This window comes from Poecile atricapillus, chromosome 1, assembly GCF_030490865.1.
Source record: "Poecile atricapillus isolate bPoeAtr1 chromosome 1, bPoeAtr1.hap1, whole genome shotgun sequence".
Lineage (NCBI taxonomy): Eukaryota > Metazoa > Chordata > Aves > Passeriformes > Paridae > Poecile > Poecile atricapillus.
The window spans coordinates 174,619,649-174,638,395 of NC_081249.1; the positions used below are offsets into that span (position 1 = coordinate 174,619,649).

An 18,747-nucleotide genomic window follows, 5' to 3' on the forward strand; every position below is an offset into this window, starting at 1 on the left:
TTGACCAACTCCCCAAATCCTGGAGGAAATGGGTAGCTGAAACCTACCCCTGACAGAGCTGATCCCACAGGGAAACTGCAGCAGCTCTAAGTGCAGCTGCCCCCAGCCCACAGGGGATGTGGAGCAGCCTGGCCCCTGGATGGCAGGAGAATGAATTACCTGTGGCTGCTGGAGCCCATTGTGCCAGGGCTGTTGGGCAAGGGGCAGCTGGGATGTGCTGAAACCATCGGAGTGCAGGATCTCCAGGGGCTCTGGGTCAATCCTCTCCCTGCTGGGAACCTGTAAAGGGAGACCTGTTGTGGGAAGGCTTCCAGGCCTGACAAGAGAGCAGAATCCCACAGTTGCATCTTGGGAAAGGGCAAAAAGCAGAGCTGCCTTGGACTTACCACGCACAGAATCAGCAGCACACGAAACACAGCTGCTACTTTTGCAAAGATTTTTGTCCAGTTGAATTTACTAAAAGTTTTAATATCCCAACCATTCTAACCTTCTGCCAAGGTCCTCACATCTCTTCCCCAAGTTGCTTTGTTTTCTTTGCTTTTCCTGCCAGCAGATTAGGTGATACTAACCCTCCCTTCTTTTTGTTTGACCAAAATACAGGGATGTGCATTTATGTTTATAAATTTGGTCACACACCTGGATTTTAAATCCGTCTGTGCTCACAGAAGTAATTCAACACAAGCCTTTACCACTGCTAATCCACACCAGAGGGACTGTGGCTGCTCTTAAACAAACACATCAGGTGGGCTTCTCTGATCCCTCACACAACAGAGAGGGAATGAGCTCTGAAGCCAGGAGTTACAATCTCACCCGCTGGGAAACTCAGCAAAGACTGTGCAGCTGTGGTGCAGGAGAGCTGACAGAATCACTGCATTTAAGAATTCTTCAAAGAGAAAATTACTAAAAGGCTTCTCTGCTGTGATACTGTCACAGACAAACATCATGGCCTTTGGAGGCATTTAAAACCAAACCCTAAGTCCTTTTCCTGTGCTCTTAGCAAAATGCTGACCTCTGTCACCAAGCACTTAAAGCAGAAAAGATGCTGTTCAGAGACTCATTAAAAATCCACTACTTGTTGCAAACTACAAGTAATTATACAGCGCTGTAAAGTAGAATAATGGCAACTCTGACATTTCTCCCTTCCTTGATTCACACAGTGAGCTCTGTTTTTCTGCAACCACAGGCCATTAAAGCACCAGGACTCTCAACTCTTGCCCTGCACAACATTCATATGATTTACCTGTTCTTCACTGTACTTGTCTTGAAGCATCATCTGGACATTTTCCAAATTGCGCTTCACCTCCTTCAGCTTCAGGGAAAGAGCCTCTGTCTTTTGTTGGTAGTCTGCACTATCTCCACAATCTTCCAGTAAAGAAAGGACCTTTTGTTCAATCTCTGATAACCTCACCTAGAAGGGACAGCAGATAATTACTCATTCTCAGAATTGCAACATTCCTTTTCTGACAACATTCTGAAGTCAATGCTCACATCTCCCCTGCCTGAAAAGATGAGAAACATGCAGGGAAAAAGGAGAAATAGCTGCAATCCCCCTAGATTTTCTCCAGTGTAGTAATTTTATTCTGGACAATTAAATTAATTTTATAGAGATAGTCTTAAAACTGTTTCCAACAAGAGCATCTGCAGGAGGTTATCTTAACTCAGACACCAAGTAATAAAAGAGGACAGCAGAAATGGCAGACTCCATTTGAATGCAACCAAGAAGACAACACACCTCAGTGTGGGAGAAAGAGGCAATGCACACACAGCTCACATCACTCTTTGGGAGGAATGATGCTGAACTACCAACACATAGGAACATTTCCACGTGTCAGCCAGGCCATTGTAAACTGTTGGGATCTGATTTTTGATCCAAGCTGCTGTGAATCAAAGTGCATCCCTGCATACTTTAAACTCATGTTTTTATGGTGACCATGGAGAAAGGTACCATGACTCAAATGCAAGGTAATCAACTGCAATAAATTAATTACTTTACACCATACACCCATACCTGGAGACTGTTTCTTCCATTCTGTGTGAATTTTTCTGTGTAGATCTTGACTAGGTTAGAGAACCCTCTTCCCCTGCCCATGTTCATGTCTTAACACTGAGCCACACTGTTGGAAGCCAACAGGAATTCAGCCTGCTTGTTCTCACCAGCTGCAGCTGCCCTGGTGAAGCCCATGCTGACAGGAACCCTGAATAGGATCCAGACACAGCCAGCTACTTAGGTGCATTCAGGATCCTAATTCCCACAAAGTTCAGCACCTGAGCACTTGGCTGAATCACAGCCTAAACCCAGAGGCACTCCAATTAAAAACAACCACCCAAACCAACAACAAAACAGCTGGTTTTGTTTCTCAGTAATTTAAAATGGAGACAATTTTGGTATTGGCTCCTTTATTGTGAGTGAAATTTGTTGCTCTGGGTAGGCTCAGTGCTTGAAGCAAACTGGCACACCAGACTGGCACGGTGGGGAGCCTCAGCCCTGTTTTAATCTGCACATGCTGCATGCCAGGGCTCCCTCCCACCCAGCCCCTTGTGCCAGTCCTGTTTTCCTCCTCCCATTTTCACCAACAGGTACCACCCACTCCTTTTGTTCGGCTGCCGTGGGGGCAAGAGGCTGTCCTAGGTGCAGGCAGTAGGTGAAAGTATCACCACTGCTGACTGAGGGTAGGGGGAAAGCCACTATTTTTCTGTGCTAGGAGTTTATGGGAAAGACTGAAAAAGTAGAACTTAGCAGCGTGGAAGCTTTCTTAGCCCAGTCTTTTAAATCATTCTGACAAGCAGAAAGTGAAAATGTCAGAAGAAAAAAAAATGCTCTTTTGTTTCTAGCTGGTCAGGATGAATGAAAAATTGCCTTTTAATAGAGGATTCAAACTATACTCAGCCATGGTTTTGAAAATAATCCAAATCAAACCAAAGCTTTACATATACTCCAGAATTCTACCTAAATCCCCTGGACGCACACAGAACCCTAAAACCAGATGTTTTAACCAAACCCTGGAAAATCTGAAGCTGGTGCCCAGCAGTCACCTGTTCTGTGCACGGAGTGAGGGAGCTGCTGGAGCAGGAGAGGCAGCAGGCAGAGCTGCTCTGCAGACACACCCCAGGGAAGGGGACTGGGGGATGGCAGCAGCAATGTCACCACCTTACCTGGCAATCAGCAAGCTGCGGCTCCACCATCTGCTGCCTTTGGGGGGTCTGAGGGTCTGACCTCAAGGACATTTTAGTTTTGTCTAGCCATTGTTCCAGCTCTGCCACCTGGGCCTGGCACACCAGGAGGATGGATTCTGGCTCGAGCCTGGCTCCATCCAGCGCTGTCGGCGAGCCCAGGGCGGCGTTGGGGACTGGAGGCGGCTGGTGGCTCTGGAGCAAAGCACATCAAAGCAGCCTGGTGAGCGACCTGCTTTTGTAATTTCCCTCCCCTCCCCTCCCCTTTCCAGTGAGAGATGATTAACTTCCACACTCACAGAGCCCCAAAACAACTCTGTTGCCGCGTTCCCACACTTGGTGGGGGGGGGAAAAAAGCCACAAACCAAGAAGGAAAAAAGGAAAGAAAGGGAAACTCAGCAGGCAGGCGATCCAGGATCTGGTGTAACAGGTTTCCAGGCAGCAATTTGCATCTGCAGGGATCTACCTGGGCACAGCAGCTATACCTGAGCACACAGGAAGTGATGATTCACCATTAACCTGCTCTCCCCTGAGGAGAGATGTTTTTCTGTGGGAGTTACACACAAAAGCAATGCAGCTGGAAGCTGCAGAACAAGCTCTTGGACAACGCTTACAAGCTACTGGTGCGCGTTCAGTTCAGCAGTTAAATATACTTTACTCGGGATCTAGGTCACACAATAAAAACATGGTGTATTTTTAAAGACATCTTGTGCAATTCTTCTTAAATGCACTCCTTGAAGAAGCAATACTGCATTGCACATGTCCATAACAAAAGTCCAAAGTACTTGGAGATAAAGAGCAGTGACTTGGAAGGCTGCACAGGTCTGTATGTGCCTCCGCACATGCAAACACACTGGTACTTAGTAAGTAAATGAAGCATAACACCACAAGAACAGAGCTACCTGAATGCTCCCGTGGCTCCAGAGCACACATTCATGCAACTGAGATGACAAGTGCTAGTGCATAAGCTTCGTATTTAAATGAGATTTTGGCAGAAAAAAAAAGTGTCAAAATGCATTGTTCCAGCTATCAGTGTCATCACAGAATGATAGAATAGTTTGGCTAGGAAGGAGCCAATGGGCATCTAGTTCCAAGCCCCCTGCCACAGGATATTGAAAAAAAATTCTTCACTGAAAGGGTTGTCAGGAATTGGAACAGGCTGCTCAGGGAAGTGGTGGAATCAGCATCCCTAAAGTGTTCAAAAAATGTGTAGATGTGGGACTTAGAAATATGGTTTAGTGCTGAACACGGTGGTGCTGGGTTAATGGTTGGACTCTGATCCTGGAGGTGTCTTCCAACCTTAACAGTTCCAGGATTCTGCAATGCTAAAAGCTGAAGCTGCTCTGCCACCAGACTGCTGCTCCCAGCCTTCCTGGAGCACTCATGCCACCATACACTTTTGTATTTAACCTACTGGCTGCTGCTCACTCTTCTCTTAGCCTTGGCATGACTTCCACAGAGCAGCAACACATGTCAAGCTCCTTAATTCCTCCTCTAACCACCATTTAAAATTTCTGTGGTTGATGGAACCCCTCCATTCATGCCTGTCTGAATGACAGCAGCTTCTCTGCTGAAAATACTCCATTTTGTTCCCTAGAAAATTGTACTTTCAAGTAGCAATTGAAAATTTATCACCCAGAGCACCAATATGAAGAGGCCCACACAGGGCTGCAAGTATCACACCACATCATACTGCAGCAAACTCCAGTAGCAAAACCACAATGGACCAGGGCCTCTGCCCACTAGGTAATTCACAAAACTCACTCAGGAGGTCTTCTTGTTCAGTCCTTCAAACTCACCATAGCCAGACTGCCTGTGGCAGGACCTTCAGTGCCCTCCAAAGCTTGCAGAGATGTTTCTTCATCATGTTTACTGTGTGATTCAGTTATAACATCCTCATCCTGGAGAGAGAAAGGCAGCAGTGGAAATATTTCTTATCTTCCATACAGATGTGCAGTAGTGGAGATGTGGCACTTTGGGACATGGTTTAGTGGAGGACCTGGCAGTGTTTGACTTACGGCTGGACTCGATATTAAAGGTCTTTTCCAACCTAAATGACTTTCTGATTCTATGCTCCCCTGCCTTGTTGTGCTACAGAAGCCTGAAAGAGCAGCAACCACTCAACCTATTGTGGTCCTGCCCCAAAATATTCACAGACAGCAATTTTGTTATGCCTTCTGATGTACAGAAATTAACAACTGCAGCTGTGACAACATTACTGAGGCACCATGAAGAACAGAACAGAAAGGCATCACAACTGTAGCTGATTGAGTGTTCTAGACACTGATTTTCTCATGTACAAAGAGAATCTCTTCCACAAATCATCTCCCCACATTTTTAGAGCCTTTCCAGGAATCAGTGAAACAAGTTGCTTCTACTAAATGTACCTTTCTAGCTTTGGGGGTTTTGTGAAGCTAAAAGGGATTAGAATCATTGAATCATTTAGACTGGAAAAGCACTTAAGATCACTGAGTCAAGCTAATATGTACAACAGAAAAAGATTCTATATGGCAAGATTTAGTGTGAGATGGAAGATATGAGTATGGCCACCTTGTCCTGCAGTCCTACAGTTCTCTTGCATTGCAGGCTTCAGCAATACTTAGGACTTTTCCACAAAGATGAATTCCCATCTCCACAGAGATAAAGCTGAGTGCATTACCTGAACAATGCCATCTGACAAGGTACCAGAAGACCAGGAGGTTGCACTGTCTTCCTTGAGTCTTCCATCATCTCTTTCTGAAGGCCAAAAGGTTGCATCTTTCTCCGTGGCTGTACTTCCCTTTAAAAGCAGTAACAGCTCAGCTTTAGCTTGTGACCAGGAAGCTCAGATATTCCTCCAGGCAATGTGAAGCACTGCAAGCTTCTAATAACACTTGGCTCTATTTCTGCCTTGTTTATCTATCTGTATTTATGTTTCCCAAGTCCCACCCCCTCTTCTTGCTCTATAGCTCTTCTGCAAGATGGATGGCAGCTGGATGACACTGATAATGTTCTTTAGAGACTGCAGAATATTCTCATTTTTTTACAATATTAAAAAAAGACAAAAAAAACCCCAAACAAACCAACAACCACCAAACCAACAAGAAGACACTATCTATATTTCTCCTGTCCTGTCCCCTAAAAAGTCATACATGTAAAGAAAATTGCAGCAGTGAGGGTGAAGAGTGAAAAACCCTGAACCTGACGTGCTTGGATCAATAGTGAGGCACAAGCTCTCCAAGCTGTTTGGACTTCTTTGCACTGTCTTGCCACAGAGTTTTTTCCCAAAAGCAATTAGCTTTGCTCCTGTGCAGTTCACCTGGGCATTCAGACCTCTCATATTCAGAGCAGCTTGTAGGGCAGCATCCCCCAGCTTCTCCCAGTCTCCCAGAAATCTCTTCTATCTGAACTTCACTCCCAATAGTCTAATCACATCTTTTTTACTTAAATTCAAAGATACAAATAAATTTTGTTGTTTCTTTTATGTTTTGGCATTTCAGAGGCTAATTCTTTCTGACACCCACTTCCACATGGAAACATTGCTATTTAAGGCCATATTTCGCCATTACCACTTCCATAAAGGGGGCATTATTAAATAGGCAGTCCCACCAAAAGCAGGATTACACCTCACAGGACAAGATGCTGTGTCATATAGGCACCAGAATATTGGTACACTGGCTTGAGTGTAATTCCTTCATATCCTGGAGTGATAACAGATGTTTTAAGTTGTTCTGAAATATTTCAGGTTTTCACATTTTTCATAATTTCTCCTTTACCAAAATCTTCTTACATACACAGTTGTATATCTATAAAATGCACTGGACTCACCTTGCTGTGTAAAGAACAGTCTTCTGATTCTTCATCTAAGGAAGGTAGAAGAGATATCACTCCTCTTTTTTTCAACTACAAAAATAAACACAGAAAGACAACACAATTAATCATGGCAAGAACAGCAGAAGCCTCTTCACTTCTGCCTGTAAACCAAAACAAATTTACCACTTGAGATCCACTTTTGGAGAAGCATTGAACATCTGGCAACCTACATTAAAGTAGCTGAAATCTGCAGGTTCTAAGCACCTCTGAAAATTGGGATTTGAGGCTGTTAGGCTTCAACAGCACAGCTACAAAAGGGGCAAATTTCATTTTGCCTCATGAAAATAATTTACTGAAAATCCCAGAACAACTGACGATCAACAAAACTACACATGGAACATTTTGTTGTTGATTGATGCAAAATTCATGTCAAAAGAGAAAAATGCTAAGAACCAGAGGCACACTTCTCCTACCCTCTCCTAGACATGCCTCACACTCAGTCCTTCTGAACACTAAGGGGAGGAGAGACAGTATTGATTCACAGGGCAGGGGTGCTCCTCTCTCACATGCCACTCCTCCAGGAGCAGCAAGGGTTATTTACCTCCCCTCTTTGGCCCTCAGGTGAGTGATCACTTACCTGCTGACCAGAAACATCAGTCCCAATCAGGTCACTCTGTGCTGGAGGTTCATCTGCTGCTTCAGGCACTTCTTGCTGTAGGCGCTGGTGAAGCTCAGACATGGAATTCTTCATCCCGGTAAGGAAATCTTCCTTTCTTTGGCACAGCTTTATGATTTCTTCTTTTACAGCTTCCATCTCTCCCTAAGGAGCAACAACATCTATAAGCATCTGTTTTTCTTATTTAACCAAACAGCAATGTAACAGATGACACTAGGGATGCATCTTACTGGTACTGGGGCTACTTCCCCCCTTTCCTTTTTCTGGGCTTTGGGACAGTTCCCCATGGTCACTGCAGGAGATGTCCAGGTACATGCAAACCAACAGAACAGATTCAGCTCAGGACAGCACTTGCCACTTGTGATGCAGAACTCGGTAGTGTGGAAGGAAATGTGGCAGGCTGGAATGAATTCTAGCTAGGTCCTGCATATCCATGAGAATACCAGCTTCCTCCAGGACAAAGGGAATGCAGATGGGTTACATTACTCCGTGTGTCAGAGCAGGGCATGTTGCTTCCAACTACCTTCCCTGGCAGCCTGACACTGCACACTTGGGAAAGCCCTGAGGAGGGCAAAGACAGAAAATGAGGGATGCTCAGGGCTCAGCCTTTGGTGAAGCTGGCCCAAAGGAAACAAACCACTTGGTGGGTGTTGGGGATGTGGCTAGGGCCAAAATTACCCCATGACTTTGAATGGGATACTGGGAGAAATGGACCCCAGCACAGCTTAAGGAAAATATTTAAAGTTCCACAGAGACTAAACAATAACTCAAGTAACAGCACTAACAGGGGGAAATAAATCTGTCTTTGTCTCCTTCTTGGCCATAACTATTGCTCCAGCCAGTGTTCTGCCCTAAGAGTTTTTTCTTAGGGCTTTCCTTACCACCCAGCCTCCAGGTGAACCAAGAAACCCCAGCAAATAACAGAGTAAGACAGGACATGGCAAGAATTGCCCTACTCCCTTCATTACTGAAAGTGCTAAAGCTCTTTGAAGCATTGTTACTTGCTCAGAAGACTGAAATCTGGCTAAATATCCCTTTGCACACTGGGCTCAGTTGATCAGAGCAAGCTTTGATGCCAGGCTTGAAGTGAGAACAGCGCTGGCTCCACACCATGCTCTGTCATTAGTGATGTTATGCAAGTAATAATCTGTGGCAGATGAAAGCTGTGAGACTGCTGGACCTGTCTCCTCTACAGCTTCTGTTCATAGCTCCAGGGTGGCAGCATTACAAGAAAGGTGGAGGAGGAACTCCAGCAAATTTTCAGAGGACATGGGAACTCTGCTCTGACAATGCTTTTTTTCCTTTTGTACACGCAAAACCACAAGATAAAATCATCCAAAGGTAAAGGAAAGAAAACGTCATTGAAATGAAGAAACAGTCATCCATGACAATTTGGCAAGTTTTTATGTACATCCACTAGGAACAGTATATCTACTTATTTCACTACAGGAGACTTGCCAGCATAGATTTGCCAGATATTTCACAAACTTAATTAGCCATAACCTCCACAGAAACCAAATATTTCTTAAAATCGCTTATTTTTCTGCAATCCCTCAGTAAGATGGGCAATTCCACTGCCCACTTCTATTCATGCAGTGCTGCATCTGCCAAGTTTTCTGCTAAAACAAGAACTATTAAACATAAAATCCTACACTCAGAGACAAAAACAAGGAAGAATCAGGAAATGAGTCACGCTGAGCACTACATCAAGCCTCCAACATCCAACCAGCTGACAGCAGAGCAGCTATGTACTTAGGAGCCTACTGAGTGATTATAGTTATTAGGCAAGTACAATGTAAGTGTATTAACTTTACTGTGACTGACTGGAAAAAACTGAACATTTCAGAGGCACTTTATAAATAGTTATTACATTTAATTAGAAATTTCCTGACTTCTGCAGTGCTATCTTTAAAACACATCTTATTTTTGCATTAAGAAAAACAATTCATCCATTACAGAAAGCAGCTGACTGTAGAGAGAAAAGCAACACGTGTTTACCAGTGATAAAAACACAGTGTGGCAGAGAGGGCAAGGAAAGGAGTCTAATGAATCTAACCCTAACCAGAATACCCATAAGTAGTACTGCATGACCAGTCATCAGAAGGAGACTCAGTTCTCTCCTTAGGCACTATCCCAAGCTGCCACCTCAGGAAAATTAGCAGGATGCTAAGCACAGGTAAGCTCTCAGTGCTGCATATTGTTTCAGCAAAACAGCTGTTGTGAAAACAGCACCCAGTTTTTTCTTCCAAGTTGATCAGGGTACAAATGACACATCAAAATCAGTAAAGGAGTATACATTGAAAGATATACCCAACTTGCAAAGTAATATTAATTGTAATTAATTGCATGGTCACACTATGGCATTCAATTGCCTGCTTGAGTGTGGCGGGGAAGGGGAGCACACCACTATTTCTTGGTGCTCTGCATCATCATGATTAATGTTAGTCAGGATAAGGATGACACATGAGAGAGGAAAATAATGAGACCCACCTCTGGACAAGGAGTCTTCTGAGCCTGTGGTTGATCTTCATGTGATATTTCGACCAAATGGTTCTTTAGGAGTTGTTTCAACTTTTCAATTTCTTCCTCACATTCTTCTGTTTTCTTTACAGTTTCCTGTGAAATAGCAATCTCCATAAATGATTTTGAAATAAGGAGTACATAAACAAACAAGTCAGTAAGGAAACAAAGTTGAACTGAAGAGTACTGAAGCCTCCTTTGTACCTGCAGTTATGTGTAACAGAATCTGTGTTTGTTCTGCTAACTTTGCACAACCCATCCCTCACTAAGTTTATTATTCACTTGCTGAAGACAAACAATCTGCTCTACCCACAAGTTGAAGTATGGTGGAGTCTTCTGTGTTGGAGCTCTAGAGCAGAACTATGAATTTGGCTATCGAATGGAAATAGAGCAGATTTCATCACATTCATTACAATTTAGAAAAGGTTGTGAAAAAGAGAGAAGATAAAGGGTTTCATATCAAGTAGAAAGCCCAACTGTTTTTTACTGCTGCTCAAGTCTTTACTGCCAGCTAGTTCTGCGCTGACCAAGAATGAACTGTGCTGTGCACCAGGAAAACACTGCAGCTCAGAGGATACCCCAACCACACTGTCCAACTGTTTGAATACTCCCAATAAAAGTGATAAGCATTCCTACCATGTGAACTTTTCCTGATTACATGGCTTATAGGAAAACATATATTATTAACAGTCAAATTCAATTTTACTCATTTGACAGTGACAGCAAAATCTCATTGCCCCCTCCCAGGCTTTGCTGTTCATGCAGAAATGGGCAATCTCCTCACACACTCATATTTGTCAGACACAGCCTGTCATGATGTCTCAGGTCATTAAGAAATTGTCACATCTACAAGTCAGAATATTTTGTGAAAACACTGAATATGCACAGCACTTGGTGGCTCTGTTTCTGGACTCACAGACTGAGAACAAAAAATATCAAAGGACTGTTCCTCAGGTGCCTGCAAAAGGTAATAAAGGGACAGTGAAGTCAACAGGCTTGATCCTACAGTGCTGACAGCAGCACCTGAATGACCCAACAGGTCAAAGATCTCACTGCAAAGTGTTCACAGACTGCCTTTCAGAGCAGGGTCTCTCCTACTATGAACAGCAACAGTGCCATTTCTTCAGTCACTTCTTCATAGCAGCACCCCCTCTCAAGAAAATGCAGGCTAACAAGGTTCTAAATAACCATTATTATTTTACAGGTCTTAAAAGTGTGAAGAAACTATTTTCCTCATTTAGAAAAGAAAGGCAATTTGAAGGGGAAGATATTTGTGGCCTATACTCTTAATGTCACAGGCAAAGAATCAGAGAAGAAAGAAAAAGGAATAGGTGGTCTTTGCTCAGCTTTAATGAGTAATTAAAAGAAGACCTCCTAAAAGGAAGATTCTCTTACTCACACCTTCAACTCCATATGAATAGGACTATGTAGTAATAAATTGAGTCCTACCTCAAATTTCCTTGACTAACTAAAGAGTCTGAATATTTCATACACAGACTCCAATGTATTCTGGCATGGACCAATATGTGAATATAGTCACTTACCTGAAGACAATTAATTTGTTTCTGCCTTCTACTCAGAGAAAAGAAAATCTGATTCTATCCTTTATCCAGTATAACAAATTATGCCATATATGTGGGACTGAATTTCTTCTTACAAGTGCTGCCTTGCTTTCAAATTATTTCCTGTTTAACAGTTGCTCCTTACTTTTCATATTGCGGTAGCTGCTGAAGACCTACCCATGGAAAAGGCCCACCTACCCACAGTGTATTTGTTTTGGAAGAGCTTAGTGAAAATGAGGTCAGTTAATCATCAGATATGCAAATAATACCACTCTCTTGCACTGAAAACCAGTAGAAGCAGATGTGGCTTCCAAACCTTCCTCCTGATGATGTTATTTAGGTGTGAAACTTAGGCCATAATAAAAAAAACAGAGGGCAACATTCAACAGAGAACTAAGTCACTTAAACTCCTGTCCCAGAGCATTTTCAATACCTATTACAGGCTTTGTTTCTGACTTACTGTTTCAGGTGTTACAATGCAACTCAATTATACAAAAGTTACTCATGCAATATTCCACTGCCTCATCCATAGCAAATTATGGGTGAACTCATCCAAAGATTAATCCCTGGGGGAAAAAAATGTATATATTTGTACAGGAAGCTTGGCTCCCATTTACTTTCCTCTGTAGCAGGATTCTTACCACCTTTTTAATGCAGCACTCAAAATGCCACAGTTTAATGGCTTTATCCTTTCTTACACCTTAGCTGGTGCTAGACTTGCATTGTAGTACTGCTGCTTTCAACCCATTCAACTCCACTGGAAAATCTATTTTGCACAGTTTGATACACTAGCTGCCAAGAATTGCAATTTTTCCAATCTGTTTTCTCACAAAGAAATTTCATTCAGCTACAGATTGTTGGGTGTCTACAAGATAAAGGCAAATGCTGAGCACAAAAAGGTCACAGCTTTACAAAAAGGATAAAAATCTAAAATTTGAGTTAATACTGCACAAAGACCAGTTACAAGTGTCATGACAACAACTGATAATTGGAAAGCACCCTGTTTCTGATGCTTTGAAAGTGTTTTGAAAATTCTCCATTATTTGATCTGGTAACTCAGGAAAAGGTACATTTTACCATATCCATTTTTTGGACACAAGAAGTTATATGGACTTAAAAAAACCAACAAAACCAACAAAAACCAAACTCTAGGGTTTATACAAATCTAATATAGTCACTGCTTTTATCCAACTCCAAGCATGCACTAGTCATGTGGCATGTTTGAGTTTTTCTCTGTGTTCTGCTCTTAATTTCACAAAGTGCAAATCAAAAATGGACATTCCTGTTTTAGCTCTCACTTGTCTGCCTGGCCCCTGAAGTGCCCAGTTAGATGTTTTAAAGCATTCTGCTTTACCCTATTAGCTTAGGAAAACCAAATCAGCAAAGATAATGTAACATTTTTCTAGGTGCTGTCAGCATCCTGCCAAGAAATGGATGGGTCACACGAGAACTTTAATTCCTCCGCTGCCGTGGGAACCTACGTTACCAAACTCCAGATTTCCTCCAGCCTGAGCAATGGAGCATGACCAGGTCCTGAATTAAAACTTCCCTGAGCTGGTACAACCACATTGCTCACTGAAGTGCTGCAGGTTTGCAGACTCCTTCAGGTTTGGAGCTGTTCCATGACTCTCCCTGCACAATTAACACTTTCTGACCCACCAGCATTGCCTTCTCCTGTTGTTTTCCTCCTGTTTCCACAGCTGGCCTGGCCAACAGCATCTCCAAGACCCCTGCCACACACTGGCCTGCCTCAAAACTGTGAATTAACCACAACACAGCTGTAGGGAATGGGCACTTTCATGGCTCACTGATTTGGATTAGTAAGAAGACATTCTGCTGTTAGCAGTTGCTATCTAATGGCTGTCAACAAGAATTTCCATGGTCAAGGTCAAGGTGAGTTTCAGGAGCTGAAGATGTGAGCACCTGCATCTAACACTGGACTTCAATCAGCAGTGCAAACCTGGGGCATGGAACACCTGAGCCTTCACTCCTACAGTATGTTGTCAGCTGTGAGTGAATTGGAAAACTGAAATGTATGTCAAGACTATGCAGTGTGCTTTGTTGCAGGATCAAATTAAATAGGTAAAAAAACAAAAAAGAAACCAGAACAAAAAAAAAAATCCCCAAATCATTACACAGAAGACACAATAGGTGTAACTACATGGCTGCAAAAGCAATACTGTTTAAAGATCAGAATTACTTAAAAAAAAGGTAGTTCAGGTGACTGAAAAAAAAAAATCAAAAATATTCAATTACCTCCAGTAGCTCATTTTGTTCCTTGGTAATTTTTTCTAATTTCTTCAATTCTCTCAAGAGTTGTCTTGCTCTTTGGAAGACTGAGAAAGGTTGCATTTTCAGCCCTGGCACCTGAAGAGCATCTTCATAGGACTGTATACGAACAATAGTTTTCTGCATGGGACCAACATGCTCAAGAATAACCTGTCAGGATAGAACAGAGATGATGGATGTGATACTGAGTTAGAAAAATCAACACCATAAGTTTATATTACACTAATAATGAGCAAAAGCTCTCTTTGGTGAGTTTCCCATTTAACACGGAAGAAATTTTAATCCCCACGTGGGCCACTCATTTAGGAGTCAGACTATGATCCTTGTGGGTCCCTTGGAATATTCTGTAATTCTTGTTCTTGGAACTACTAAGTGAAAATCCACAGTGAAGTTGTCTAAAGCAAGACAAAGTTGTAAGTTTATTTACAATATTGTTTTTTTCTGCATATACAAAGTTTGCACAGTGACAAAAAAAGGCTCACATTCAGATTAGTTGCTATTTACTAAGCAGCTCATTTCAAAGCAGAACATCATTGGCAGTGAAGACATTTAAAGTGGTGCAAATTCTTTGATGTCACTGTAGGCAAATTCTGGGTTTTGTCTTTTGTCCAGCAAACCAATCATTTTACGATGGTCCTAAAAGGAGTGTTATCAACAGAGATGAGATAATGAATCAAGATGGAAGTCAGCAGAAACCCCTGAAGATGGCTCTCCTGTCAAGGACAGCATTTCATATCACAATACTTGCAGTGAATGCACAGTTTACAACCACCTTGATCAGTCTGGGATGAACAGAAATGTGCAGTTTCATAGCACAATGCATGTTTTGTGGAAGACTCTGATCAATTTATGAAGACAGAACGGCAATAGCAACTTGTAACTTCTTGGTTCTCCTCAAGAAATATCAAATCCTACTGCAACCTCATTCAGCAGGGCACTCCAGAATTAAAAAATAATATAAATACAAATCACCTACAGGCCTTTTAATTACTAACATTTTTGTTAAACTCCCTGTCAAGGAGATATTGTTTTAAAATGCCCCAGTGGAAATATAGATGCTTATTCTCTCATTCATAACCAGACTATATCAGGATTTTTTTGCCCTATCCAGGCTTTGATTTACAGTAAGGAAGTAGGTGAACATTATTTTCCAGAAGAAATATTACTGTAGTTTTTCCATGTAATGTAGCTATTACAAGCTGCATGGTTTTGTTATGAGAGTTACCCTGCTATGAGAGGTATGATGACATTTTTATTCCTCACCTGAAACTGAACCCATGCTTTTTGTATTTTAGGCAGATAACACTGTTGACTGTATGTATATGGTGTGAAATAAAAGAATCATCAGCTAAATTTTGTCTCCATTTTTGGAAGAACAAGGCCTAATTTTCTAACTTCCATTTGGTGCCAAGTGGAGTGGTGTGCAGCAAGTGTCTCTTGAAAATCAGGCCATAAACTTCCCAAAAAATGGAGATCTCAAAAGCGGCAGCTATGCCTGACATGTGCTGAAGTTACACCCTCGAATTCTCTGGGGGCATATTCTCAACAGTGCTTTAATTTCAAGTGTTTTGTGTTCAAACCATGACCGTGCTCCTTGAAAAGGTCTCTCAACACTCTCACCTCAGGGTTTACATTGATCAGGAAAAAAAGCCTATGTAGGAGTTTTCACAGACCTGTCCATGTTTAAGTTGGTCTTTAGGAGAAAATTCTAACAGATCTTTTGATGACAGGATTGTCTTCATTTCTGCAACATCCTTCTCAAACACTTTCACGTGAGATTCGATGGCATCCAACTCCTAGATTTTGGGAGCAAGAAGGGTATTTGTAGGTAGCCCAAATAACAAAGCCAACTTGCATTTCTGTCTTTCACTTAAATTTAAAAAGAAATATTGAGAAATGAGTGCAGCATATGCAGGATATACAAATGGTGCTATCGCTCACAAGGCTAGTTATTATAAATTAGTTTTAGTCATAACTTCTAAAGGAATTAAGTATTCAAGATCATCTGGTCTGTTTTAAACCCTAAATACAGAACTAAAACATCCTTAAAAATTCACATTATAAATCACCAGGCAGTTTTCCAGGGGTGATAGTTATCAGAATAGGAAAGTGCTGTAATTACACTGTTTCAACTTCCAGTAGGAATAGACTTGTGTCAGATGGAAAAGGACTCCACAGACAGCTGTTTGTGAACTCTCACAGAGACAGTCACAGTAGTTTAGGCTGAAAGGTCTCTGGTACCCATCAAACCAGGGCATTTGGGCTGTGATCCTGTTGAGATTTGGTATCTCTTGAGGTGGGACTATTACTCCTGATCTAGTGTTTGACCAATTTCACTGCAAAAAAAAAAAAGTGAATCTTTCCTACTATGTAGATGTAATTTCCTTTGTTACTTGACTTGAGTTCTGTTACTGCTCATCTTTTTCCTGAACACCCCAAGAAGAGCCTGGCCCAATCCTGTCTGTAATCTCCAATCATGTAACAACAACCAGCAGCAATATCAACCTCTCACCCCCAAGCTTCTCTGTGCTGAACCAACCCAGGCTCTCACAGCCTTTCCTCCTACATCCTGCGCTAATCCTGAACTTTACAGCTTAATTAGTTACCAAATGCCTTCTGATGGCTTGTTTCCAAACAATTTCCTCACTTGGCACACCTACAGAAACCAGCACGACACCCTGTTTTCCATGCAGGTGATATAATCTGCATTTCCTAACATATGATGAAGCTCTGATAAAAGGCTTTTGGGTCACCCAGACTTACATCAGCCACATGCAGGATTTGTGGAAGGATCTCTGCTATCTCATGCTGTAAAGTTGCTACTTGAACATCCATTTCATTCAGCTGCTGTATTACACTGTCAGTTTCAAAGACAGGTGACAGCTCCTCCAGCTCCATGAAGATACCTTGCAGAAGATTTTGCTTTTGCTCTGAGTCTTCCAAAGCCATCTGGAGACAAAATAGGAGCTTAGTACAAAATAGGAGCTTATACATCCCTGCTGAACATTATAGTTATAAAGGAAAGGATTTAAAAGGAACAAAATGCTCCAAAAAATATCAGAGCAGTTGTGTGTGATGTGAAATCTCCTCCCCTGCAATGAACTGGTTGAGCTTTTGGATTAACTGCAGTGAACACTGCCATGAAGAACAGTGAGGGCTACAAGAAATGCACATGATCAATTTGTCTGGGTGGTGTGTGAAGGAAAGGACTGAATGCACCTTTCCACCCTAATGCAAGCCCAGAGTGCATTTCCAAATCCACTCGTTTCACAGCCCATGAAAACAAAACATTCCATTTCACAAACACAGGAGACAATAACCTTTTGCCACAGAAAATGGCTTTTGGAAATCACATTCTCCCCACTGTGGCTACATGCTTTTGTAATGTATCACCTACTTCCCGTCAAGAATTCTTACTACAGAAGTCTATTTAGAACACAAACTTTCTCACTTGGTCTAAGCCAGGAGTGGATACATAGAAAACTCAAATTTTAAGTACAAAATTACCTAATATTTTTTTTGGCACTGGCCCTAATCTTCCCTATAATATTACAAACATTCAATTTTTGAAATTACCAATCAGAATTACCTTCAAGAAACAGTGAGCACAGCCTTCCAAACCACAGCTCACTTCAAAGTTTCCATCTAACACACAGACATCAAAAAAATAGCATTTTGCCTTTTTGGCTTATGTACAATATGGAAAGAATCCTATATATACAGGCAGTAAAAACTGACCATAGCCACTCAGCAGGGTTACAGAAGACAATCACACATTTCTGGAAGTTTTACAACAGTTCAGCATCTGCACAAGATACGTATGTCCAGCACCAAAAAACATCTGTATTCCATGAGTGTCAACTATAACTACTTTTCACTTAAAAAATTTACTGAAAATGGTAAACTACTTATATCAGTAACAATTAAGAATGGAAAACTGCATCTGCTCTTAGCAACAAGTGCTAACAGGAGCATTTACCTGCATCAACTCTTACCTGGAGCTCATCAGTATGCTTGTGTAAGCTTTTTGCAGAGTCGTGCTGAGCATCAGCTCTTAGCAAACTGTTGGTGCTTTCTATCCAATCTTTCACATTCTTCAAGTGCTCCTCATATTCTTCCATCTTGTTGGTGGCCTAGGAAATGACAGAATTTTACAGAAAGTCACAAGTTAGTTGCTTCATTGTGTAAGATAGATGCATCTATGAACAAGATTAAAAGAAAACAGGATGCATTTGTACCATGGTCAGTTAAATTAGCATGATGAAATACAAAACACTTTTCTGAAACAGTTTCACGATTTCAGGCTTCCCCCTCTCACCGAAGTCATTGTGGTGCTTGCATGTTTACATTTCATGGGGGCACTGTTGCAATTTATACAGCAATAGCCACTGCCTGTTAGCAGAGTCTGAGAAAACCACCTCAACACCCACACAGGGCAAGAACTCCCCACATAAACCCCTCAACCATGGCTTGAGCCAGTCCTTTCTTCATAGGAATTTTTTTATAGGATTGGATTTTTTAGAGAAGTGATCCATTTGCACCCACCTTGTTGAGAATGGCAGTTCTGCGCTCAGCACGCTGTGAGACCTGCTGGTACTGCTGCAGGGGGGCCACCAGGATATCCATCAACTCCTGAGCCTGGCAGGAGTTCTGCTCCACTATATCCTGCACTTCTGCATCCAGCTCATTGAGTTTGTAATGCCAAAGGTCCAGCATATCCCAAATTTGCTGCATGTG

General features: G+C 42.0%; 1 protein-coding gene across 1 annotated transcript in view; it reads right to left on the bottom strand.

The window, feature by feature from the left end:
• SYNE2 (spectrin repeat containing nuclear envelope protein 2) overlaps window positions 1–18,747 on the bottom strand; it is a 174,126-nt gene that overhangs the window by 67,922 nt on the left and 87,457 nt on the right. The window contains exons 58-70 of the mRNA XM_058860814.1: window positions 18,556–18,738; window positions 18,006–18,143; window positions 16,774–16,959; window positions 15,684–15,806; window positions 13,978–14,160; window positions 10,130–10,255; window positions 7,601–7,783; window positions 6,979–7,053; window positions 5,831–5,950; window positions 4,971–5,072; window positions 3,154–3,366; window positions 1,241–1,408; window positions 160–279 (exon numbers count right to left, since the gene is read on the bottom strand). Coding sequence (XP_058716797.1) covers window positions 160–279; window positions 1,241–1,408; window positions 3,154–3,366; window positions 4,971–5,072; window positions 5,831–5,950; window positions 6,979–7,053; window positions 7,601–7,783; window positions 10,130–10,255; window positions 13,978–14,160; window positions 15,684–15,806; window positions 16,774–16,959; window positions 18,006–18,143; window positions 18,556–18,738 — 1,920 coding nt within the window. The remainder of the gene's footprint in view (window positions 1–159; window positions 280–1,240; window positions 1,409–3,153; window positions 3,367–4,970; window positions 5,073–5,830; window positions 5,951–6,978; window positions 7,054–7,600; window positions 7,784–10,129; window positions 10,256–13,977; window positions 14,161–15,683; window positions 15,807–16,773; window positions 16,960–18,005; window positions 18,144–18,555; window positions 18,739–18,747) is intronic.